General features: G+C 37.5%; 1 protein-coding gene across 15 annotated transcripts; it reads right to left on the bottom strand.

Moving 5' to 3' along the window:
- On the bottom strand, positions 1–26,152 carry LOC122357093 (transforming acidic coiled-coil-containing protein 2-like). 15 transcript variants are annotated; one of them, XM_043256309.1, is made up of 21 exons: positions 25,690–26,152; positions 19,500–19,627; positions 17,318–18,737; positions 17,098–17,133; positions 15,518–15,578; positions 15,149–15,404; positions 14,050–14,099; positions 13,784–13,893; positions 12,994–13,144; positions 12,258–12,392; positions 11,196–11,288; positions 10,386–10,445; positions 9,285–9,350; positions 7,605–7,739; positions 6,766–6,842; positions 4,619–4,662; positions 4,376–4,408; positions 2,244–2,404; positions 1,912–2,018; positions 1,627–1,747; positions 1–996 (listed from the first exon to the last, which is right to left on the bottom strand). In XM_043256309.1, exons 1-21 carry the CDS (start codon positions 25,755–25,757, stop codon positions 931–933), a joined length of 3,378 nt encoding a protein of 1,125 aa, XP_043112244.1. In that variant the 5' UTR covers positions 25,758–26,152; the 3' UTR covers positions 1–930. The 15 variants fall into 15 exon arrangements, with proteins under 15 accessions (XP_043112244.1, XP_043112235.1, XP_043112239.1 ...); XM_043256300.1 differs by lacking the exon at positions 25,690–26,152 and adding an exon at positions 20,323–20,583; XM_043256304.1 differs by lacking the exon at positions 25,690–26,152 and adding an exon at positions 20,323–20,583 and having other exon boundaries at positions 15,149–15,344.
- Positions 26,153–27,191: the final 1,039 nt, after the last annotated feature.

The raw sequence follows: 27,191 nt of genomic DNA, 5'->3' as shown, positions 1-27,191 counted from the left end.
TGTATTGCCATCTTTTATTGCACTTTTTAAGCATGTCCTGTATAGCGACAGAGCTTCACTTGTCTGAAACATCAGCTATAGCAGGACTGAGACAAAACCATTCAGATTAAATTATCTCAGAACCACTGACAGTGATACGTGGGTTCATTTATATATCAAAATAAATCCAAAAATAAAATCACACATCAGTGTTGCTAGAAGACAACGAAACAAATGAACAACAAGTATCTACAAAGATACACAAGGAAGCAGATAAACTACCAGTATCAAAATCTGCAGTTACGTTCCTTTACTATTTTCAAGTCATCTTCATATTTACAAAACCGTCAAGGCCTACGACATGCATTTTTTTATGATCATGAATACCACTTTGTGACAACTGAATGATTTATTCCTCTGTTTTATAGTATATATAGATTTTTTTTCTCTGGTCATTTCTGTTTTCAAGTTAAGAAGAGGGAACCACAGGAATCAGATTAACAGTCGGCTCCATCAGTGGTTGTCATGGCAACAGCACTCAAAACCTCAGACTCACTATAAACACATACTCTCTGCGTGTGTCTGTGTGTATGTGTGTGTGTGTGCGTGTGCTAGTGAGCTATACAGACTCTCAAAAAAGTCTCTACTGATGGGGAGTACTTTCACAAGACCCTCAACATAGGTAAGGTGGTGTACATTAACATATCAAAATGAAGAGAAAATAATTACAGCCAGAAACTAGTGTGTTCTCCCAGTCCTTGGAACTCCAGTTTATGTGAAGATGTCAGTAGTGTGAGATCTTTTGTTTGGTTAGTTCATTGTTCTGTCCATTAGAAAGAGGAAAAAACAATACCAAAACAATTTAACTTTGCTCCTCCATCTTTACACTCTTGTCCAGTTATAGTTCTTTTGTCCTTTTGTAGTAGAGACAGAACTTTGTTGAATGGACGGCTAGCTCTTTCCCATCTTGGCAATCAGTTCATCACAAATTTTGGTCAGTTCCTCAATCTCTTTGTTCTATAAACAGAATGCAAAAAATCACGTTAACCTCTGAATGTTAGTTATTACATTTTAAAAATAATGTCTCTTACAATATGTTTTCCAAAAAGAACAGAAAATAGTGAAAAATCATTTTTAAATATAATTTATTCTGATATGACAAAGATAAGTTAATCCAGCAGCCAATACTTCAGTATTAATTATATTATGAAATATTAACATTACCATTACCTATGTTACGCTATTTAACATTTTTGTGGAAACCACAATATTTTTTCAGGATGTTTAAATATATTTTTGTGTGTGTGTTGATGCAGTAAATGTATCTAAAGAAACAGTAAAAAAATATTTCTTATATATTATTCTTTATAAAATTAATATATATATATATATATATATATATATATATATATATATATATATATATATATATATATATTTAAAATTATTATTTCGTTAATCAAAATAAATATAGCCTTGTTATGCAAAAGAGACTTCTCAGCAACATTTACAAAATCATAATTATTCCATGACTTTCACTGGGGGTATATACACACATAAATAACATATTTAATTAAAATAATTGTTTGCCGTATTTAAAAATTAACTAAATGTTTTAACAACAACTACATGAAAAAGTGAGCAAACCTTTTGTTCCAGTGTGCGCTCCAGTGAGTCCACCTTCATCTGTTCTTTCCTCAGACTGGCCTGATACGCTGCCTGCTCCTGCTTGGCTTTGGCTCTCACCTGAGCGATTTCAGCATTCGCCCTGCAGGTAAGACATGGCCATGCCATCATTTCATATTTCGAAGGTCTCTGGCACAGTGCAAGCCTAACCCATAATTGGCCTAACAGTTGTTGTTCGAGGCAACAGAAACCTTGTACAAAGCAAAGCATATTAAAAACATATGCACGTGAAAGATTAGTACGTACTTATCCAGTTTCTCCTCCGCGTGGATCTTCAAGGCTTGGTAACGCTGCTCCTCCTTACGGACACGGGATAGGTACTCCTGCGCACATTTCTTCAGCACGTCCTCATTCTAAAGGAAAAAAGAAGAAAAATAGTAAATAAGCAAAAGCTATTAAATCATTTTAACCTACAGCCTAATAGTTATTGTTGTAAGCTTGCATTTATTTGGCTCCATTTTTGCATGAAACATCCACAATCAGTAACATACATATTTCTCACTGAATATTCCATTTACCTCAGAATCTGCATTTCGCAATGATTTAACCTTTATTGATCTCGGTCTGAAACGTCTTACCTTCCGGAAGCCTTCCAAAACATCTTTCATCTTTTCATAGCGACGGAACAAATCAGCGAGAGATTTCTCCACAGAGTTGAGATCAGCCAAAGCCTGGTCTTTCTCCAGGATCAACTGCTGGATAGTGTGATGAGACAGAGTCTTCTCTCTCTGTTCACCCTCTGAGACATACACACAAAAACAAACGCATTAAGTTCATATTACACTAGATGCACAATATACAACACACAACACAATCAAATTGATGTGCAAATCTGCTTTTGGATGTGACAGAGGTTGATTTTATGCTCCTTTGGGTACTTCAGATATGAAATTATACTCTACACCACTATGTCTAAGTCGATGACAAATGAAAATGCAGTTTTCGAAGCTGCATCTCTATGATGCATGCAGACAACACACACACACACACACACACACACACACACACACACACACTCTCAAAGATGTCCAAACCACGGAGACATGGTGAGATGAGAAGACCTTCGAAAGACTTATTCAGCACCTCTTAATTTTTTTTTTGGATTTATAGTTACAGCAAAAGTTTAGTAAAAAAACACAATTTATTGCATCCAAAATAAAGGTTTTGGTTTACATAATATATGTGTACTGTGTATATTTATTATGCATATATAAATACACTTACGTGCATGTGTATATTTAAGAAAATTCTGTTACATTTATATATAATATATATATAATATATATAAATATATATATAATTTATGAAAAAATATATATATAAAGTAAATATTTTTTAAAATATATGCTGTATGTGTGTGTCTTATATATGTATATATATATATATATATATATATATATATATATATATATACATATATATATATATATATATATATATATATATATATATATATATATATATATATATATATATATATATATATATATATATATATATATATATATATATATATATATATATATATATTTGTGTGTGTGTGTTGTGTGTATAATTCAATTCAAACACATATTTTGTAAACAAAAAAATTTTTGGATACAATTAACTGTTAATAATTATGTGACAGCACTAGCTTTCTACTAGTTTTATTACATTAGTTTAAACATATACTACTAATTTAAAGTAAAGAAACCAATACTTTTATTCTGCAAGGGGCCATTAAACTAACAAAAGAAAACAAATTCTGTCCTTTTAAACTTTGCATTCATCAAACAATCTTGGGAAAAAAGTATTGTGGTTTCCACAAAAAATAACAAATATGAATGTATTTTCATAAGCAACTGTTATAATAAAATATATGTCATAGCTACTTTTTTTGTATCTTGACTATACTTAATTGTATTTTGGCGACTTTACATTATGATGAGCTTATCTGGAAAGTAGTTTCCTGAACACTCAATGGAAGATGTTTGAGAAAAGGTCTATAAAAGAACAGCAGATCTAAACCAGATGATACTAAAATGAGAGATTTTTCAGGTAAGAGAAACTCTCCCTGTCTGCCACTATCAGATGTGGTGGATGCAACACAAACAAAGAAAATAAAGAGTTGCTAATACTTACCAGGCATGCCTGAGTGATTTATCAAATATTTATGGGGACGGAGGGAGCAAAACAGAAAAAAGGGACGGCATTAAGTCAAGCCAGCAGGGTGGGACATGTGAGAGAGAAAAGCGTGTCAGATACATAGACGAATTTTAAAATTAATGAAAGTGTCAAAGTAGTATAAAGAAGTAGATGGTGAGAGCCAGAAAAGTGGCCAAGAAAATGAACCATGGAAAAAGAAATTATAAGCAAAGACACAAAATAAGATGAAAGTAAATGACCGACAGCTGGGAAGCGGAATATCATGGATGGTATTTTATCATGAAGAATATAAAAAAGGTAATGAATAAAGGTTTTTCTTTGTACAAAGAGAGAAAAGCATGTCAAGGTTAAACCAGACACTCAGTATAGCAATCTGAAAATGTGAGAACGCACACGGCCTACAGTATTTACAGGTAAATACTGGACAGGCAAAGAAATCTGATTAATCTGTCAGTGGGTGAGGCCTGGTAAGGGACATGTTTTGAATAGAAACATGTTTATGTTTTTTGAAGTCAAGTCAAGTGGAATTTAAAAGGAGACATGAAGGCTTGTGCTTGTAACTGACCGGTGTTTGGGTCCAGAGGCATGAAAGATTTGTCTGCAAATTAAATGAGAAAGTAATAAAAACTTTTTGCATATGTGCGTTGGTGTGGCGTGTCTAGGTAAGGGTTGTGCTTGTTCATTTATAGCAGTGTAGCAGAAGAACAGCCCAGACAAGTAGAACCAAAAGTGGCTGACAGTGTTCACAAAACACGAATTGAAAATCCCCAGGAGAAGATGAAATCGTAATGTATCAATCCAGACTCACCAATCATCTCTGCGATAGTCTTCTCATACTCCATAACTATCCTCCTGTAAAGAACAAGCAAAACTCAAGTTACTATTCAATTAAGCTGCATACATTACAGCATACATGCTGTAAGATCTGAGCGGGTCAAATCACACTGATCAAAAGTGACAGTAAATATTGTAAAAAATATGTATAATTATAAAATATATATAATTCAAATGAATGCTGTTCTGTTGAACTATCTATTCATCCTGATTAAAAAAAAATTCAACACTGATAATAATAAATTTTTCAGTAAATCACCATAATAGAATGATTTCTGAAGGATCATATGACATTGAAAACTGTATCACGGGAATAAAATACATTTTAAGTGCAATGCCGGGAGTCTTTCATAAAAATAAAATATAAACACTGAAATATTAAAATGATGCTTGATTACCTAATGTAAAAATATCTGGTTGTATCAAGCATTATATAGAAAAAAAGTGCAATCCTTAAGGACTTCAGATAAAAATGTACATATCACTAAGATCTCACCATTTCCATGAAACTGAGCCCATGGCTTCAGTAATTGGAGTTATGGAAATAAAAGTATCAAATAATAGTGTGCACAAATCCCTATAGATTTATCAAATAAGTGAAATATGCTAAGCATAAGAGACTTGCGCTCAAAACATTTAAAAAACCATGTCCTAGAGTGCGTTTACACCTGGATTGATTTCAGATGATCCGTTCACAAGTGGTAGGCGTTAAATACAGATGCAAGTATGGTCCAAAATGTTTTGTGATCTAATCACTGAAGCCACATGCTGTGGCAGTCGAATAGAAAATACCAATGGGCTTTACATCTATAAATAATCAGGTTGTTTGTCAGATCATTCCTTTGCTTTATTATTTCCCTTTTTTCCCTGATTAACCAACGTGCAGTAACACACTGACGTAGCAAGTGATGCACATACTCACAAAGTCAAAGACCCTCCCTTCGAAATCCAATCTCAAGTGATCACAGTAGGTGCATTTGACACACGTTACTGCTACCTACAGTATGTATCTTGGCTGACCATTTGTGATCGGATCACCACGGACGGATCTTAATACCAGGTGTAAACAGGATTTAGACCCGCATTTGAAAGTGTCCCAAATTGGAAAGCAAACAATCCAAGTTAGAGTTTTTATCTGTTTGCACGCATGCAGCAAGATCCGCTCTGTGCCAGATGTCAGGACTTGGTGGATAACGGATATGCAAATTAATAGAACAGTGCAATCTGAAGTGACGACGAAATTCTGAATAAGGTTGATTACACGAAAGGTCAGGATACTGGCATTTGTTATGTCGTGTTTGACTACAAGAGTTTGGCTGGCAGAAAGACTTGCTTGGAGAAAAGCAGGTTGCCGGCACAGTAAGCGGATGGATTAGCTATGTCTTCCTTAGCCTCTTAGTCCCTCCTTATCCTGAGCCCAATCAGGCTAATGAACTAAGCCCCATTCTTATCCACACTAACAAGGCCTAGTCCAGCTGGCTGTAATCCGCAACCCTTCCCGATTACCTTGTTCACTTTGCCCCTTAAATACAAAAAGACAGCTTTAAAACATGTCCAGGTTCAACCAACTGTTTTCTGAATTAGGCAATACTGCATTTTTATTAAAAGTTCAGTAAGGTGACAAATACTTCAAAAACACTGAACATCTAATAGTCACCTGATTTAAACCATTAGTTAGGACATTAGAAGAAACTAATGTAAAAAGGAATTTAATTTTATGTCAACAAAAAATGTCATGTTTCATGAGTTTTCCCTTTTTGTGCCCCCAACTCTGGCACATCTGACATGTTAAGGCCCTCTTTAATTGGCTTTCTGCTTACGCTTGACTTAATAAAAAAAAAAAAAAGTAGGAAAGAAATAAACAGATTGAGAGGTGGACTGAGGTTGATGCATGGAACTGTAAGCTGAGCCTTTATGGCAGGGATTTGTCAGATGTGTCATATAAGCTAAGCAACATATGTAGTGAATAAACGCTTCTGACAGTGTTTATTGATTTGAAGTTTAGAGAGAGGACATGAAGTAATGGGAGAAGTGGGGCGAAATGGGGTCGGCAAATGACGCAAGCTTCACTCGTCAAAGCTCACAAGGGCTCAAGAATCTCTGTCCTTTAAGAACACCCACCTCATCTCCTCCACTTCCCGTCGACTCTCTTCATATTTTCTCTTCCACTCCATGGTTTCTTTCTCTTTCACAACAATCTGAAATAAGAAGAGCGTTACTTTATACACTTTACACCTTGGAAATTGTTAAACTAGTGTCATTCTGGGTTAACACAATCCTGGGATGTCCTTTGCAACGTTTTAAACTGTAAAAATTCTTAGTATTTGCATATTTATGAGGTTAATATTATAATATGTCAATCTGGACCACAAAACCATGTTGTACAGGGAAATTTGTTGCAAAATACATTGTATGGGTCAAAATGATAGATTATTCTTTCATGCCAAATATCTTTAGGATATTAAGTATATATTTAAGTATATTTAGGATAGTTCCATGAAGATATTTTGCAAATTTCCCACTTTTTGATTAGTAAAATAAAAAAAATTAAAAAAAACTAATTTTTGATTAGTAATATGCTTTGCTAAGGACTTCATTTGGACAGTTTTCTCAATATATAGATTTTTTTTGCACCCTTCGATTGCAGATTTTCAAATAGTTGCATCCCGGCCAAATCTTGTCCTATTCTAATAAATGCATCCATGCCTCCTTGGAAAGCTTATCTATTCAGCTTTCAGTGGATATATAAACCTCAGACACACTTTAGTGGTCCAAGGTCACACGTGAAATGGAAGTAGTGACAGATCTTTTCTTGTGATGTATATCTGAGCAAAACCGTTCAAATATATTCATATATATACACATATACCTCAAGTAAATTTTTAATCAAATGTAAAATAAAAAGACTAAGATATAGGGTTTTTTAATTGTGGTGCAGCATGTAATGGATGAATATATACCTCTTCTCTGGCAATGCCAAGAGAGTGGTCCATGTCACGTGGCAAATGAGGGCTTTCTCCTTCAATGTATCCTGTTCGTGAATAGAGGGAGCTCTTCGAAACCCCGCTGTCTCCTGGTGAGGCCGCTTCTCTCTGCTACAGAGGAGAGATTTGTGGAGAAACCGTGAAAAACCAGTGAGTTTACATCTCTAAAACATCATTCACGTTACACATCTTGGAGGGAGGCAGCACATCATCTACAGGTTCTACTCAGCAAAGCCATAATGCCATGGAGAGCAGGCTCTTAGTTTGGGTTGAAAAGCCTCCAGCGGTTTTGCGACTGGCCCGCTGGAATGTTATGACCGACAATCCCCAAAGTGAGATGGGTGTGAAAAGCTGTTTGTCATGAAAGGTTTGCGGCTGTGACCGGATCAGAGAAGGAATGCTGTGTCAGATGAGAACTGCAGGAGCACAGGTTGATCCTTATGTTAGTTTTCGGGGATTATATAATGTGCAGAGCTACTTTGCATAAAAAACACTGTATCCTAAAATATCCTTGATGCAACCAGCTACAACAAAAGACTGTAAAAGACCACACAAAACACACTATTTGAATACATCCTTCAGGAAAAGACAGACATGTTTTGTGAATATCCGCTTCAGTGGCACAAACAAAAGCACAAGTGTACTGTATCGTAACAGAGTAACTAACGTCTGAATATTCACATGTACCATTTTCAGAACGCAATCATTTTCATAAAGCCTCTTTATAGCCAGTGATGGGGTGTAGTTACTGAATAATCATTATGTTTAGCCCTTAAACCCACTTGCTGATTAAAGCTGATTAATTCTTTCTAACAGAGCTGGTTTAGGAGATTAATTGAGTTTGACTCTTATACAAGGTAGGGGGCCATGTGTTAGGGTACACATACAAAATGCCCACCAAATGTTTGGTCTGCAAGGAGAATTTATGCCTAATACCAATTACTGCATTATTGGAATGCACTCAGATCATGGGTGATGCATATACAGTAGTCATATGGAAACTAAAATTAAAACCTAATACAAAATGTTGCAATGGTGGTCTATCATATTTAGAGTATCCTAGGACCCCATACTGTACATAAAGCATGGTCTAGATCTGAATATTGGCACTCACTGCATAACCTAATCTAGAATCTCTCTGAATGTGTGATCAACAATCATAAACACATCCAGCAGAGGCAGGGGAATTAGGCAGAGGAATACGCTAAACGCAAATGAGAAACAAAAGCTTTATCGACAGGACAGAGTTCAGTACAGCATGGACTTGTGATGTATTCCTGTTATTTTCAGAGCAGCTGTGCATGTATTTCCGTGAATGATAAATTACTGCTAATGAAAAGGTCAAATAAAGAACGCGTCATGGAGAATGTGCTGAGGCAGCATGTGAAATGTGTCTGCGAGACTATTTCAGGAAGAGCGTTATCTAATAATGTATGTTAAAATATTGAATATTTTAAGAAGATCATCAATTCAGGGTAGTCATCATCACTGAACCTCATTACTCCAGCTATATAATACAGTGTCACTCTTTTTATATATGAAAGCACTCCATAATCCTAAAATGTATCCAGCACTATTCCAGAAATACTTTTGATACATTAAAGATCAACTCTATTTTGGAAAGTCTAGAGGTTATTCATGGTGCAGAAACAATACCTGTGGAATACGGGCCGTCCTGCGACAGAGTTTGCTATCTGTCTGTGTGGATTTTCCTGCAGTTTTCTACAAAAATAACCACACTAGTTTTGACAGAGTGAGACAAAACCTATTAAAAAAGTATGAGAACTATAAAATGTTATGTGGATAGTAATTTTAAATGTGTCTAGAAAATGGGTTAGAGTTGATGTGTTTTTTAATATGTATGTGACTGTCCTTTAGATTAGATTCTAATTTGAGGTAATATTTTGTCCTCAAATGTTTGGTCAAAAAGTTACTTTTTGTTTTTTTATTAAGGCTAATGCTCAAAACGATTTATTTTGTGTTATTAAACTGTAATATATAAATAATATATAAATTATTGTATATTTATTCTTCCTTATTAATGTTAAACAGTCTTTTTGCCTTCATTTGAAAATAGAAATTTTCTGTAATAATTTCAATGTCTAACAATCATGTTTAAATAGTGCTGTCAAATGATTAATCGGGATTAATTAAAATAAAAAAAGGGTTTTGTTTACACAATATATGTGCGTATACTGTGCATTATTATGAACATATAAATAAAAACACATGCATGTATATATTTAAGATTAATGTATATACACACACACACACATGTAATATTTTCTATATACTGTATGTGTATGTAATAATATATTTGTATACATAATAAATATACACAGTATACAGTGTACATATATTCTGTAAATAAAAACCTTTCTTTTGGATTAATTAATCATCTTGAATCATTTGACAGCACTACTTTTAATCAGTTAATGCATTCGGGATAAATACTGATAAACTAAATACTAATTCCTATGAGACATAATATGTTCTAAAAATGTTATGTTGTGTTTTTTCGAATAAAGAAATGAACAACTGATGATTAAGGTTTTGATTATGATTAATGATGTTTTTGGGGGGGGGTTTGGTGCAGTGAACGGAAAGGACAAGAGAAGGATGAGATGTTTCTTGTCTGTAGACCTAGTTTTCTGACTAATGGTGGTTTAGTCTAAAGGTGGTACAGGGGCAGTGGGATTAGAATATATGGACTAGACCTAGTTAGACTTTAGAGGGTATGTTTTCTGTCCTTCTTACTTTAGCCATGTGTGAACCGTTGAGATTCCAGCGGCGTGGGCTGGGCTTCTTGAGGCGAGACTGTGAAGCGTGCAAGACAACATGATGAGAATGGAGCGGCAAGAATACGTAGCATGTTAGAGAGGTTGTAGTACGTGTGTATGCTTGTGTACACAAGATTAGTCTGTTCATTCCATTTCCTGTGCAGATGCTGAGACAGAGGTGACGGTCACTCATCCAACATGACTGAAAGCAGATCTGAACTAAGCTTCATGTGAAGCCACGCCAGCGGCCTCAAACCAGGCATACAGATGGTCTGTATACCCACTGTATTCAAATGAGTTAGTGTAAATTAGTAACAAATCGAAACCAGGAACTAGCATGAATGTGACGAGGAATTCAGCTATAGACATTCTATTTAGGATAAGCATATCAATTACTAAATCTGAAAACTGTATATTTAGAATATAGTCTATATAAAGCGTAAGTTTCCAAGTCACATTGACCTTTGTTTCTATGGATCTCCTGTCCAAGCGAACATGCAGGATTGTCATAAAGCCCTGGGAAAAACACACCTCTTTTGCTCAAGAGGGTGTTGGATTGGGAAAGTAGGAGCACCAATCGGGGGACAGGAGCCGGGTTAAAGAACCAGGGGTGAGATGTCACGTCCACAGTATGGTGAGGTAGTTTATGGGTGGGTATTCACACTCATACCCAAGGGTGCAGTCAGGGGGCTCGGTTCAGAAGAGGGTATCTCACACACACACACACTCGTGCTTGGACACACACTCACACACACTCACACGGGTGCGGGCTGGCTCAGCGCAGTACCTGAGGGGACACAGTGGACAAAGTGGGGCTCTGAGAGATGTTTTTGGCTACCTGTAGAGCCTCTATCCTCAGGGCTGCGAGCACCAGCTCCTCCTGGGCCACAAGGGAGGGTTGAGGGGAGGAAAGGGGGAGTGACCCATGAAGTAGGGACGGGGTAAGGAGGAAAAGAGGGGTTAGAGTTGTACCTCACGCCTCACGCAAACACTAAACCTGAGGGGAAAAAGCTTACAAATACTGTACACACACAAACAAAAACATTTTACAGTGAATGTTATGTATGGGGAGAGAGCCACTGACCCTTTCTAGGAGATCTATTACTTACAGATAAAGGTATGAATCAGCCAAAATGAAAATTCTGTCTTTCAGTAAAACAAAAATGAAGAATGTCTGAAGAGATGCTTTGTAATATCGGTGAATGTGGACCACTGGCTCCAAGCTTAAAAAAAAGCATAACATAATACTATAATAAATGTAGTCCATGTGACTTATTAAACTTCAGGAGACTTCATAAGACTTGAAACCATTTAAAATCTATAGTCATTAAGATATTTTTTAATGTTTTTGAAAGAAGTCTCTTGTGCTCCACAAGGTTGCATTTAATTGATCAGTTAACTGATTAACCAATTCAATTGATCACAAACACAGTAAAAAAAATACTTACTGTATAATGTGAAATATTACAATTAAAGTAACTTATTTACAGTATTCTAATCTTTATTTATTTATATGATCCTTGAAGAAATATTTTAATTACTATCAATTTTAAATGCTATCATTGCTGTGCTTCATATTTATCATTGAGGATGCATTAATATGACAGAATTAAAATTTTTGGTTGAACTATTCCTTTAACATCTCCTAACCCCCACCCAGTACTTGGGGGCAAACAAAAAATGAGAGACAAAACAAAGCAGACAAGATACATGAAAGACTGGAGGGACAAACAAACACACAGTGAAACACAGCCTATTAAAGCCATACACTCTCTCTCACACGCACACACACAGCTGCAAAGGTTCAGGGAAGAAGAGATAGTTGGCTGGTAGGTTTCTCTCTACACACCTGCAGTTTTTGAGCGAAGGCAGTGGGGTTGGTCTCTGCCAGATCAGGCTCCAGGTAGCTGAGAGGGGCAGGTGAATCAGACAGTCTGTCTAAGAGGGGTAGTTCTGAGGGATCCATGGGGCCCTGGATGGGGGACTGCGATAGGCCGAGAGCAGAAGAGGGACAAGAGGAGTAGGAGGTGTCTGGGTGTCAGTGAGGCAGAGCAAGCTTGAATTTAGCCTACTGCATCATAACATTTCTACCATGGGTTTACCAAGCCTATGAATAAACATTCTGCGGTACTGATTCTGGTGGGGAGACCCTGAGTAAGCTGCATGCCTAGTGCAATAAATGTCTTAAAGGGAGCGTTCACTCAAAAAAAGAACAAAATTTGCCATTATTTACTATGATTATAATTGGGATACAGATTTCTATAGAAAAAAGGAGTGTGTAATGTGACTCCTTTAATGTTAAACTGAAAAAATATGCAGTATATGTTTTTAAAACAACATGGGGGTAAGTAAATAATGACAGAATTTATTTATCTATTTAGAATGCACTGTTCCTTTAAGACTGAAATAAAAAAAAATGTGTAGCATTGTAAATGCATTAGATAAGTTGTGCAATCATTAGTAATAAAATAAAACATGTGGTGTTTTGTTGTATTTTGCCTGTACAAGCTCCACAGCTTCTGACATAATGAAATGAATGCACCCAAGGTGCTGATTCTTTTGGGGTTTGACTGGTTTGCACTTACCGCTCCATCTCTCTCATTGCTCTGCGTTCGACTCTGAGACTGGCTGTCTCTTTTTCTGCTTTTCTCTGAGGTCAAGGAGTCACGAGCACCTCGTGGTGGCAGCACAGGTGATTTCCCCTGCGAGATCTGAGCTTCCATCTCCTCAAAGCTCCTGGGAAGAGTCAGACCAATGCAATTAAACAAATGGAATACATTGCCAAAGTACGTAATTTTTAAAAAAAGCCTGTAAGAATCAAAATGTATGGCTTTGCGTTTAAATGAGTCAATGAGTCAATCTATATGAAATGAGTCAATCTATATGATATCTCAAAAAGGTATAATGCTGTCACTGAAATGAGACCACGAATGTACAAAAGTTAAAAGGCACATTACTGTAACATATATACCTCTAAATTATTCATATTAATACATTAAAGACACATAATGATACTTCAAAAGTACATAATAGTAGCTTTTACAGTAGCTTACAAGTTTTGTAGTTTTCGTGTGTAAAAATCCAACTTTAGCAAATATATTGCTTTAACATAATCTTCACGGTTTTACATTTGCTCTATAGTTGACTAAACAGAAACGACTCTCTGTCAGCATAATGCAGCAGTTATGTTGTCTGACAACAGATACTAACTTACAGATAGACTTCCTGTTTAAACAGAAAATATTTTCACACGAACAAGAGTCTTTTACTCTTATCAAGTAATTTAATTGCATTTTTAAGCAATATATGATTTACGTTACATGTTACAATATATGACATACAGTGAGTGTATATGTGTGTGTGTGTTTGGTTTACCCAGTGCAGGGAGAGTTGGGCTCTGAATCTTGCATGTTGGAAGTCTTTGTTGGACTGTCTGTCACGGAGTCCAGTTTCAGATAAAGTGATGGTTTCTTCACTGAGAGAGGCTGTAGAAAACATGCATGCATTCAGAAAAATACAAAGGACTGTCATTTAAAATCAGATTAGTGTTTGTCACACACACACTTGCTTTTTTTGTTTGTTTTTTTAAATATTAAGTTGTACACTTAAGTTCAGTGTGTCAATGACAGGTAGATACTCACAGGTACGGAGGAGCCAATCTTTTCCATGTATTCAATCTCATAGTCCGTAACTGCAGTAAAGACACAAGAGAAAAAATATCAGGTTAAACATTTTAGAAAATGTAAGAATTCAAAATAACAATAGGCTTTCAAAGAATATTCTTTCTATGCTGATCATCGGTTCAAACTGACAGAAGCAATATGAGAGTGGCAGTATAATTCATCTGCCTCTGTACTACTGACCCAGTTAGATTCAGGCAGAAACTGCCCTGGGGTGTGAATGGTTCCCTGTAGGTCAAAGGCTAATAAAACGGGTCAGCTCTGGGTCATTTGAGGTTGTAGGCAAACTTGTATCATGTGGGAAATTATCTGATGGGTGAAACCCTAAAATCAACAGAGTTATTTTCTTTTCTGTCATAAAAATATGGACCTCTGTGCACTTGTTGTGCAACTCCATCTTTATGTGCCTTATGCATGTTTCGGTGCAGTTAAAAAAAGAAATGTCCACTGGGTGGCGCTAAAACACAGGTTCACCTTTTTATTATGTTGATAAAGGTGTATATTGTAGTGGTTCCGAATTAAAATATTGGTGGACTGTTGCTAAAAGTTAATGTTGAAAATATGCCCTACACCAAATCCAACCCTAAACCCTGTTGATGCAACCATGCCATTTTAACTTACTTTTACACAAATTTAAACTGTTTTGTTAAACCGTAGTCACTTGGCATTCAAACCAGTGTTCATCTCTCAAATCCATGAGCTACTGAACAAACCCATAGATATGAAGCTGAATATGTGTGATGGTAAAGTTCAAAAGCATCAGTTTTGAAATAACTCAGCATATTATTATTGTTTTGAAGTGATAAGATATTCTTAGTAATTGTAAAAAAAAATTACGCTTTATTAAACTTATTTCTGTGAAAAGGAATAATGCTTGCGTTTTACTGCCTCTAGTGTTCCTTTCTTTTGGAAACTCCGGTGATATGTATTTGGTATGTTTTTTGTGTCTTGCAAAAAAGTGAACCAAGGTACTTTTATGCCATGAGACTAGGCAGGAAAATCCCTGACTCACAATTACAGATAATTTAATGTAACATAATAAGAGACTCCACTCTCTCACCATCACTCTGTGCTGGCAAACTGTTCTCGTTGACAAAAGCTGTAAAGTCAGTCGGCTGCGGGAAGTCTTGGGGGTCAGAGGTCAGCTCCACCTCTACGTCATGTCTAGTCCATTTCTGATTGGTGGAGGAAGCCAGTTTCTCCTCATCTGTTGCGTGATCCTGGGAAGGCTCGGGGTTGGCATCAGGCGAGTGCTCCTGCAGGTGATTATGTGTGTGTGAAGTGGAGGGCGAGAGCGGAGAACACACAGGACAACACTGTTATGATATGAGGTGACAGCGAAGGAGAAAAACAGATCATCTTCAGAATGAACATCTGCAGTGACTGTGTGAGTGTACTGTAGGCGATTGGACACTCATATCTCACTTACTTGAGCAGATGGCTCAGTAATCTGAGTCCTCTTTGGGGATTTCTTCACTCTGAAAGTGTTTCTGTTTAAGAAAACAAAACAGAAAGGTGTTACTTCTTAAAATATCATTGTATAGCAAAAGACAACATCCAACCATTGTTTTTGTCCAACCACATTTAATATACACAGAAGGTTTTTTTGACAGATGATGTACAAATGATGTCTACTGAATAAAATTTAAATAATACATACCTGTTTTGCTGTTCTGATAAAGGTATTAAAGAACCTTTTTAAAATGCAAATATATTGTAATTTGTACAGTAAATGATGGCTCCTATTAAGGATTAAATCTCATGAGTTAGGATCTTACTAGTATGCAATATAATGGATTATTCAATGTTTACATCATGATTGTGCTTCTATTAGTGAGATGTATCAACGATACAGTATGTTTTTCAGTTTCCATTTATCTTGTGTAAATGTGTTTTTTTATTGTAAACTTAAATGCAAGAAATTAGGACCAACAGATACTAGAGATTATGTTTTGGAAATATGTTTGGAAATAAGTACGGTGATTATGCAGGGAAGATTTGTGGTTTAGAAGATAAAAACAATATCCTTAATACTCCAGTCTCTGTCCTGACCCAGTTAGTTTTAATCCCTGTAGCCCCTGTTAAATTGCTCAGTGACCCAAGAAAGTGACAGATGCCTCACATTACAGAAGCATTTCAAATCCTATTCTGTTGCTGCTGTTGGTACATTTCATTATTTAAGTGTAATGTAAATATTTAAGGAATACTGCTTCACTCCTCATGTCAAATCTGAAAATTTGAAAAGCCTTGAATTGTGTGAGAACAATAGAGGAAACTTGGCAGCTGAGCAAAATATATTTCATAGATTCATTTGAAACGGAGGCAAATGATCCAGTAAACTCCCAGTTTGAAAGTAATATTACTTAAAGCTGCTCATTAATAGTTGCAATAATAATTCTGGTTGTACAGGGGGTCCTAGAGAAGGAAAATAATATGCTGCTCATAGGAACAATAAAAATTCTCTTGACAACATTCCAGGTCACAGTTTCTGCTTTTTAGCAATAAAACAGGTAATGTTTATTGTCTGCTAGGCCACCCTAAGGAATATTTGTAGGTAATATTTCTGGAATGAGTCTCATGAAAATGTCCATTCAGAGATATTAGAGATAAACTATCTATCTTCAAGTCTGATTATTGTAAAAAAAATGAAAATAAATAAATAAAATAAACAGTCAACAAAGTTTGACTTGGATCACATGCACATAGTAAGCCAGTCATATGTTTCCTTGCCTAAAGTTTGTACCCCTGTGTGCATTTGTATGCCTTAATCGATTGCAGTTGTTTGAAGGTCCACTAGATGGCAACACATTGTCACTGGAAAATATCAAACATGGAGCCGAGGAAGATGGAGGTGACGTGGAATGATGTGACGTGAAATCAGTCATACAGTATGTATTACATTGAATGATAAAACTGAGAGTGAGCTCATGAGTTAAAACATGTTAAAGGGACATTTGATATTAAGCTATATTATTACTGGTGCTTATTTTCCACCATCTCTCTACTTACAAGAAACAACACAAGGAAGAGACATTGCTGGACTTCCTGTGATACATGAGATCAACAGACATGTGACAAAGGCTGACAAACAAGAACTAATGCTCACTTACATACACACATGTACCTGATCATTTAGAAATATCAACTAGAAAATGTACAATAATTAGAAAATGTGCACTACAATGGACGACTGGCACAATGATGTAGTGATGAATGAAATCCAACTTACGATTTGAGAGGCTTCTTTTTGTTTTTGGCAGGTTTGTTCTGGTTATGATCCCCCAATTCAACAATATTATCATTGTCGTTCTCGTTGTCAGACTTGTCAAAAGTTGCAGCTTTCGGAGGGGAGTTTTCCATCTTGTTGGATGATTTGAAGGGATCCATTGATCCATCAAAGGAGTCAGAATCAAAGCTGTAAGATCCTCTAGACAGTCCAGGAGAGTTGGGGATACCAGTGTTTGAAGAAAATGGATTAAAGTTAGGGTCATCCCACTTATTGGGATCAAAGTTATATGACCCCTTCGAGATCGGGATATCATCAATGTCATTTGAAAGTGCAGGGACAGGTGCATTGTCTAGGTGCTCTGTCTGGGTTGGAGGGGCCTTTTTAATCCCCAGTTTGGGCTTTCGGATGGGCATCTTCGCCCCTGGTTTCTTGCCTAGGTTTTTAGGAGGAGGAGTATTGCGTGGAGCCTCTCCACTGTCCTCTGAATAGTCAAACTCCAGTCTGACTGGTTGGCGCTTGGGAATTGGCTGTTCCTCAATGTTGACGGGTTGCTCTTTAATAGGGGAAGAGGAACGAGGCTCCTCTAAAGCAACAGGGGTCTCTGAAACCAACGTAAAATCCCCTTTTCTACCCAGAACCGGCGAGTTGGCGACTTTACTGCCTCCTGTACGGAATGGGTCAATATTCTCAAAGTTGTCTGGATCCCATTTGTAGGAGGCACTGGGAGGGATAGGAGACTCCTCGTCTGGGACAGCTGGAGCCTCGGGTACTGGATCAGGAAGCACCGGTTGGAGTTGACTTGATATTGAGCTGGCAGTGACCTCCTCGGCCAAAGGTGGAGGGCTTTCAACTCGAGACTTTATCCTGTTCCTCCGTAATGTACCAGCAGGACTAGGACTAGGACTGGGAGAGGAGCTAGGCTTCTCTTGGGTTTGCAAGGGGCTTTCAGGCCGTGGTTTCCCTCTCTTTTTCTCCTCTGGGGTGCTGCTAGAGGAAACTGTTTTGGAAGAGGAATGCTCTGGATTTGAGTTCTGCCGGGAAAGAGGTTTCTTCTTTAGGGAACCTGGACGGGGCTTCTTCACTTTACGAAGAGTTCCAGGAGCACTTTCTGTTCCTACGCTGAAGGACTCTGCTCGTGGGTGAATGAACTTGTCAGATGTTCCTGCTAAGAATTTGTCTCCTGGGCTCTCTAACTCACCAGACTGTAGGCTTAGAGAGCGGGTGAGAGGTGCTCGGCTTGATGGTCCTGACCCAAAATTTGATTCTGGGAAGGGGTCATCAGCAATTAAGTAATCTAAGTTGTAGGTGCCACTAGCAGCTATTGGTTTGTCCTCATCAAAGGCTGTAGACTGAGAGCGACTGGGAGACTGAAGCTGATCTGGGTCTTGAGATTCACTAGCAGAGATATCAGCAGTGGAAGCTGTGAAAATAGAGAATGACATGTTTACATTTTGAAAACAGATCATGCGTTCAAGCAGATTACAGAAGAGTGCTCACAGATGCACTGATACAATTTTAATAACAACTGAAGAAGAAGAATATAGGTAGTTTAGATTTTTTTTCTACATCTTTCTAGAAAAAAAAACCAAATAAGTAGTAATACACTGTACATCCACTAGAGGGAGTACAAGTGATAACAAAGACCACAGTACTCCTGTCTAAAAATAAAGGCGAAAAGGCAGTCCTTTTTAAATAAGAACAGGAAATGTAAAAGGTAACAAGAATACTGATTAAAAAGACACTATAAGAAACAAAAGTATTGATTAATTTAATTAGACCAATCTCTTTGTTTCAACAAAGCAAAAACTGACATCTAAACTGCATATACCATAGGCATATAACATAGATACTTAGATACTAAATAACTATATATAGCTACTTAATTTTCCATAACATTTCATGAGTTTTAGAGGTTAAAAATAGTTCATAGTACATTCTGTTTTCAAGTTTACAATTTGCTGTTGCTCTGTGCCATCTGCTATTATTCACTTACTATTTATTATCATTTAATATACTATAATATATTTATATTAAATAATGCAAAATTTGTTCAAAATTTGTTAAAATCTTAAGCAAGGTCTAGTAAACCCTCCTGAAGCTATTCAAATGAGAAATAAAACAATTTTACTCCACATAAGATAATCTGTGATATTAACTGTGATGGAATAAAGATCAAACGTACCTGTGTGTTCATGGGACAATCCCTCTGAGTTGGTGCAGGGGGGCTCTGTTGGGGGCACTGGTGGAGAAGCAGACTTCACAGGGGTGGTGGACTCAGGGGTTTCGAATGCACCATCTGAGTCTGAACTCCTGCAAAAGAAACAGTGAGAAGGTTTGAATATATTGAATTAAGAGTTGATTTAATAATCTCGTTGAAGTATAAACATCAAGTCTGTTTTGTTTCCATACAACGAAGCTGCATATCAAATCCAGCACTGATACAGCAAACAAGCATCATCAATTCATGACACACAACACACCACAGCTCATATTTATACTACAGGATCAAATAAATTCAAATACACCTAAAGCATATTAAACAATCATTCATTATGTGCCAGACCTTATAAACAAACGCCTGCATCAGCATGTGTCTAGTAGGCCCTGGTGGATTATTATAGATGGAAATCGAAGCGCTGAACCTTCAGCTAGGAGACCAATAACAGCAGTTCAAACACATATTATGCTCAGCCATGGAGTGTATTTTTTTAACTACCAAGTAACATAGTGGATGTTACAATTTTCACACAATAAAACATTTTCTTATTTTGGTCGGGACTAATGATATCCATTTTGCTTTTTTAGGTCAATACAACAAAATGTCAGTTTGTGAACGTTTTTCCGTCTTGGCATCAGCATATGCTATAATGCACAAATATGACACAATATGTGATAGCGCCAGCGAACACAGCAACAAAGGCGCAGCCTCAGACAGATGTGCAGACCCCCCACCCAGTCTCACCGCATTAGTCCCTGTCCTTTCTCTGCTGTTATCCCACGCTCACCTCTGCCTGCCTTGGATCATGTAATCATGCCTGGAGGTCCAGCTGAGGCGTCGGAGGAGCCCTAGGGCTGGGTCTGCCCCATCCTCTTCAGATGTCCCTCCCAGCAGCGTGTCCCAGCCCCAGCGAGCCCACTGCAGCGGAGACAGAGCCTGCCATGCGCTCACTGCCATATCTGTCACCGATCACAGCCTCACGGTCACTCATACACCTTTTCCCTTTTTAAAATGTAAATTCCTCAAATCTGTAGCTCTGGTTCTATCCCTTTGTGTGCTACGTCCCGTTCTCCTTTCTCTCCTTCCCTCCCTCTTTTTCAATATCGTATGCTCTCTCTCTCTCTCTCTCTCTCTCTCTCTCTCACTCTGTCTTCGATCAATCGCTGAAGGTGGGCTTTATCCAAATGAAACCCGTTGCAGATACTCGCCACTTGCAGACTCACTCCTTGGCTCTCTCTCTCCCTTTAACACATCCTCAGGCACGTTCCCTCCCCCACGGTAAGGACAGAAGCAGACTTCCCACTTGGGCTGCTTTAATGTAAAGAAAGTCTATGTTTTTATATATAATCATTGTTTTTTTTATTATCCCTCCATCTTAATTATTATTCTCCATTCGAGCTGAAATACCCAGTTGTATTGCAAGTACAGAACAAAACAGGATGTTTGCTGATTTCATGCCAATTCCATCATGATTTTCTTCTTTTGAACTCATGTTTTTGAACTCACTTGGCTGTAGTCATATACTCAGTTTTACTGCATCAAACTCTGATTAATGTACTGATGCTTTCAGTGCAGTGAACACACCCATTCCCTGCTAAAAAACCTGCATGTGCTTTGGATGCAGTTCTCAGCTTGGGATGCTAACCAGGTATCTTAACCAGCAACACAGTCTAGACCAGACCTGCCTTCTAGTGTCTTCTTCTTTAGGAAAGACTGATTCAAATTTTACTGAAGTATATTCTTTAATCCACACCTGAATAATTTACCTGAAAATTAAATATAAAACGTAGTTGTTTTTTTCTCTAAGGGTTCTGTCTGTCTATGTGAAGTCTTGTTGATGTAAGTAAACCTGCTATATACAGTATAACATGACAAATTTCAGACATTGCTTGGTGATAAATTTGTATTGTATCGTATGATTCTGCATCAGATCAGTGTACATTTGCAAACATGAGTCACATTTGTCAGCATGTCACAACGGTAGTGGTCTTCCATGTCAACTTTAATTCATTAAAACGCTGTACCTACAGATTCCAAAAAGATTTTCTCTTCATTGCACTGCTAACCTAAATAGAATAACTTGAAGGAAGTACTCAGTGTCTTTTCTGGCAAACACATACATGCTTGCTGATTGTACAGTTTTATTTCAAATACTCAATGCCCTCTAAATGGCAAAAGCTCATCTGCATTGCATCAACTACTCCATGAGAATTTAGTAACAATTGCTTTTTATTAAAGGTGTAAGTGGATATACTGGGAATGAATGAATGACAAAAATCGATACGTACAGATCAGACCCAAATGAATTGAGATGCAATGCACTAATTTGACACAGGTAGAGAATTAGAAAAATGCAAACAATATGCCTTCTAAAATACTTTCAGTCTAATTTTACAGCTCCCAGTGTGTTAATGACATTGGATGAGATAATTATCAGTTGATGAGCATTTCAGCCTGTGCGGGGATGTTTTCACATATCTGGCAAGCACACTGTTGCTATGGTGACAGTCCTCCCTAGACATATGCTCCCATGTGCTAGACAACGCACACACTGGCAACTTGCACAAAATCCTAGCCAAAGCCTCAAATGTCCTTCTCTTTCACATAGATCCACATATGCACAGGAAGTCTATTAGCACATATAAAAAAACCATTTATTTTGTGGTATGGGAAAATAAAACGCTGATTTATATCTAAAACGTCTGCAGAGGAAATTAGGCGGAACGCTGTATCATCAAGCTTATGTTTCTCTCGGGGGTTTTAAAAAACAAAGAATGGATTTTCCACATCCTAGTCTTTCATATTTTAAACTCTCTTGTAGATGGTAGAATATATATATATAAATATAAATATATGTAAATGAAAATAATCAGCATAAGAATCTGCAGATACCGCAGGGTCAGAATATCTTGTAAACAAGTTAACTTTTGCAATAAGTGAGTTGCTAGATAAAGCTAAAGGAGGCAAAATACATAAAAGGAATTTTTAGGTGAATTTGTCTGCTTGGAGACAGCCAGGCTTGTCTGGCTCAGAACAACACTGCTGGGTTCCATCCATAGGCACTGCTGTGAGCGTGACAACCCACAATCCAGTTCAAACAAAGCTAACCTGAACCAAAAGGACAGCGATTAGTCTGTCAGAGAAGACAATGATTAGGAAACAGATCTAAGATTTTAGATCTGTTTCCTAATCATTGTCCTCTCTGCTAATAATGTTGTTAACATATGACTAACACAATACACCAGTAGGATCACATTATAGCATTTTCTTAAGTTCTAATTATAAGCAGTTATTTGCTTATTTTTATGCCAGAGGGTACAGTGTGTACTAAAAATTGAGGTAATGACAGAGGTTGACCAGTAGAGGGAGTCAAAGGCTGTGCTCCAAATGGAATACGAGCATACTGCCAACTGGTGTGTACGTTAGCAACTTTAAATGCTAATATTTACTATTAGAAAGTAAACTAGTTTCTGAATTAGATGTTAACTTGAGGTTTACCTAAATTAAACTTGAATCCATTTTTTCATCCATAGTCGGGAGAGAATATACACATCTCAAAATGATTAATGGCTATCACAGTGTTTTATGAGGTCATCACACCTTTTGGCAGTTTTACACCTAGACTTTATTCAACGCTTAATTCATCTCTATATAAACTGACTAAACAGTTAAATCAAAGAGATATAGAAGCATAATTACTCTCAGTGTTCTGTTTCACAGTCTTGATTAACAATGCTTCAGTTCCACATAAGATGTGATGCAAACATCATACTAACTATACGATAATAGGAAATCTTGCAGTACCATAAAAGCATGCATATAAACTCCAGGACCAAGGAAAGAACTGCTTTCTCTCTGAAGGGATGCAGCAATGTTCCAGCTTTCACCAGAACTATCAAATAATTCAGGAATACTCTCAATATTTTATGTGTGCTAGATCTCCTGCAGTACTGCACTTATTTCATAGTCTCAGAGGCTTTAAAGGAGGGATGGGCCTCACCAAACTGGACATCTCAAAGCTGATTCACCACATGATCTTTTTGACACTGGGACACTCGTACATTTATTATGGACTCATGGTGACATCACACAGTCAGAATACTATGTCCGCCCTATTGTTATGATACTGCATGAATACCAAAATGGTCCTCATAACACAATAGCAAACTCCTGGTAGTCACTGAAGTGGTGGTTGCCCAATAGTAGGCTATATGCCCAAATATGTATGTGCAAGTCAAACAATTGAAAAGTTGAAAAAAGTGCAGATCACATGATCAGAGCTGAATGTTTAGTAGTGCGTGAAAGCTCCTGCAGTCTACATGTTTCCCAGTGGATCTGAATGTCAGGGCTCATGACATGGCATCAGTATTCTGAGGTGGATAAGTACTAGTGACACTGCAGTCAGAACTAGAATATAAATATAGAGCTTTTCACTAATAGACTGAAAAACTGATGATACAGATATTGTTCACATTGGAATATGTTTCACTTAAATATTATGCCACTAAACCGATATGAAAAATAGAAGACATTTTTTTTATTATATAAAATTATACCCAATTTTATGTTTTTAATATAGAAAATATCTTAAAATCAATTTATTTAAAATACATTTAAATTATATTATTTATATATAATTTAAATGTATTGACAGCATAGAAGTGCGTTACAGTGCAGAGGTGAAGACAACTCTTGATGAATTCCAAAAATGTAAAAATAAAGGATTGTATATGAAATTAAAATGTTAGATTATGAATGCAAAATTTGATAACAGGCAATGCTAAAAGCTGCTTCCACCAGATTCCGTTCTGTCACGATGAGCTACTTGTAGAGTAGGTGAACTAAATGACAAATCTAATAATACAAAGCTTTTAGAGTTGAGGTTCAAACTCCCACATAAACTATGCAGGTAGCGTTATGTAAGAATTCTCAAAAGGGGATTGCATAAGCCAAACTTTAGACACTAAAAGCTCTGTTAGTCATGGCTGAATGAGCAGCACTGTATGGTGCTACAATACTTTTACTTAAAGCACAGACCTCAAGAACAGGTTCAAACCTTCCCATCATCCCCAGCTGTGTTGCTTAGAGCAAGGAGTTGCAGGTTTTTTAACAAACGTCAGTTACAACAGTAAATTAACTATGACCAATAGGATGAGGGTTAAATACAGTAGAATACCTTAGATGTTAGAATATTAGAAATAATTAACATCAAAATACAAAATAATAAAAATTACATTATTACATAATAAAACTGGTCGATATGACTTGTACACTATATGTAAAATCTACTGAAGCAATGTGAAGGCTAGATGCAGGCTGACTGAAATAAAAAAAAGTCAAATATTGAAAAAAAAATACATTGAATAAAGTCAAATATTTGTGAAGTCTGAGCTCTCCATTTACATTCATTAGAAAACAGCACTCTACTAAATATCTTATTTTGTGTTCCACAGAAGAAAGAAAAAATTGTTTTTCTACCGCAAATTATGACAGAATGGGTTCATTTAGATTTACAGCCAGCTTATACTAGAAACCAGTAGGTATACAGAAACACCACTCTACCACCTACACAAAAGATTTGTCATGATCAATGACTTTCTGCTTTTCTGAATGTGTACAACGTAAATGTCCTCACTCTCTCTCTCTCTCTACTTCCCCTTCCCCCTTTTCTCCAACACATCTCAGTGTTCTATTTCAGCAGCATCTCTCTTATTCTCTCAATGCTGCAGCATTAGCCTCCATCCCCCACAAAAACACACATCTCTCTCCTATTAAATACAGCCATTACTCCCCCGTCCAGACGTCTGCAAGCCCGCCAGACTGGAACGCACACGTCAATACTCAAAAACACATAGAGCCTTACTACCTCCAGTAAACGACTGATGTAAATAAACATCATGTCTGAATGTGACATCACAAAGACACCATAACAATCCCCTCCTCCTTTGTGTGTGCCGTTTCTCTGACAAACACTCTACTCGTGTCTTATTTGCTTATTTCTCACAGCCCAGGCATCGCTGAAGAAATACTCACATGCAGACTCAAACCAGGTGAGCAAATCAGGTACTTGAAAACGCCACCACCAACAACAACAACGACGACGACAATGAGGTCGCCAAGAACCTTCCTATCTGCTCCTCTGGTTCTTACTCACATGCTCTCGGGACGTTCCTGAGAGGGACAGGGGGGCTGTCCGTTCTCAGCGGACTCCACTGCTCCCATCCTCTGCTATATGATCTCCACTGGCACCCGTCTCCCTCCTCCTCCCCCCAGCCTGCGCCTCCTGTTCCTCCACGTCTCTCGTCCTGAGGGCCCTTGGGCTGGCGTCAGACACACGCTACTTTGCTGCAGTAGATCGGGAGCAGATGGCATCAGGGGCATCCAGGCGCCCTGCTCTCAGCCCTCAGCATCCCTTGCTTTCGCTCTCTCTGACTCCTTCTCCGTCTCTGTCTACATTGCATCAGGGGAAGGCTGTAGCTCACTCAGTATCCTTGACAACAATAGAACAGGACTGCTAAGCCTTATGGGTAGAGATGTGGAAGGATGCGAAGAGGAAGAGAAAAGGGAGGGAATAAGCGATGCTCCTGCTCACTAGACTTCAACTCTGTCTTCTCATTGGCTTGTTGTGGCGTTTTGCGAAGCGGCTGCTGGTTTTCTCCATAACCCCTCCCTCCCTAACTCTCTCTCTCTCTCTCTCTCTCTCTCTCTCTCTCTCTCTCCCCAGGGAACGGAGTGCTTTAAAAGATGAGCAGCTTTTCCCTGTCGATTTGAGGTCTCTTGTGCCGATCAGCACAGCGAATGCAAACAATAGCCGACCCCACGCCAAGCTGACTAACACAGGTCTAATAAAGTATAGGACTCTCTGATTTACAACTGCTGTTCTTTCATAGGTTTCAGATCTTTCTGTTTGCTCAGGTCAAAGTCATGATATATCAACCCCCCAGAGAACAAAAAGAAATAATGGCAGGAAGCAGCCATCAGTCCCAAATGTCCCCAATTGACAGATATATTCAAAATCACAAAGAGTATGTTATGAAAGGGTCTGTAGGTATGATCTGGAAAAATGAAAATGAGAATGAGAGAAAGTGAAAATGAGACAACTCAAAGAAAGGAGATTACGAGCCTGAAGGGGAGCAGTAGCGATTCACACAGGTCGAGCTAATCCATATTGATTTACAGCAAGAGACAGCAGCAGTTGTGGGAAATTGGGACATTGGTGGGGGCATCTGAAACATGAGGATTATAAATCTATTGTTCACTCATGAGAAAGCAGAACAAAGAGCTTTGCGCACAGGTCTGCCTATTCACTTACAGTATAGATCCTGAGGACTGTATACAGAGTAGGGAAAGTCTTCATGCCCCAAAGTTAACTGAAGCTTCGTGTTTGTATACGACATGGTTAGGAACCACTAAACAGAGATTAGCTAAGTTAAGTTGAACCTGAAACCCTGAGCCAGGGGCATTTTCACAAAAAAAGGAAAAATGAGCATGACTCTTTAAGACAAATAAAATGCAGAAGTTATCGACTGCACAAAAAACATATTTAAATAAAAAATAAAATTTTCGATAAAGCATTCATTTTTTTACAGCGTCACTGTACAGCAAACAACAGCTGTGGATAAGGTTTCAGAGAGAGGGAATGTGGCTGCTTAATGC

The sequence above is a fragment of the Puntigrus tetrazona genome, chromosome 13, assembly GCF_018831695.1.
Source record: "Puntigrus tetrazona isolate hp1 chromosome 13, ASM1883169v1, whole genome shotgun sequence".
Taxonomy (NCBI): domain Eukaryota; kingdom Metazoa; phylum Chordata; class Actinopteri; order Cypriniformes; family Cyprinidae; genus Puntigrus; species Puntigrus tetrazona.
The sequence above is the reverse complement of the archived record's forward strand: the minus strand, read 5'-3'. Positions and strand labels throughout refer to the sequence as shown.

What these genes read in the sequence shown, in the direction of transcription:
- LOC122357093 (XM_043256300.1), bottom strand. Translation starts at nt 20,492, where the DNA reads ATGGCAGTGAGCGCATGGCAGGCTCTGTCTCCGCTGCAGTGGGCTCGC. An exon ending in CCCAACTCTCCCTGCACTGG is followed by an intron (nt 13,145 to 13,783) that starts GTAAACCAAACA and finishes GACTCTTCCCAG; the next exon opens with GAGCTTTGAGGAGATGGAAG. An exon ending in GCGGAGGAGAAACTGGATAA is followed by an intron (nt 1,748 to 1,911) that starts GTACGTACTAAT and finishes TCTTACCTGCAG; the next exon opens with GGCGAATGCTGAAATCGCTC.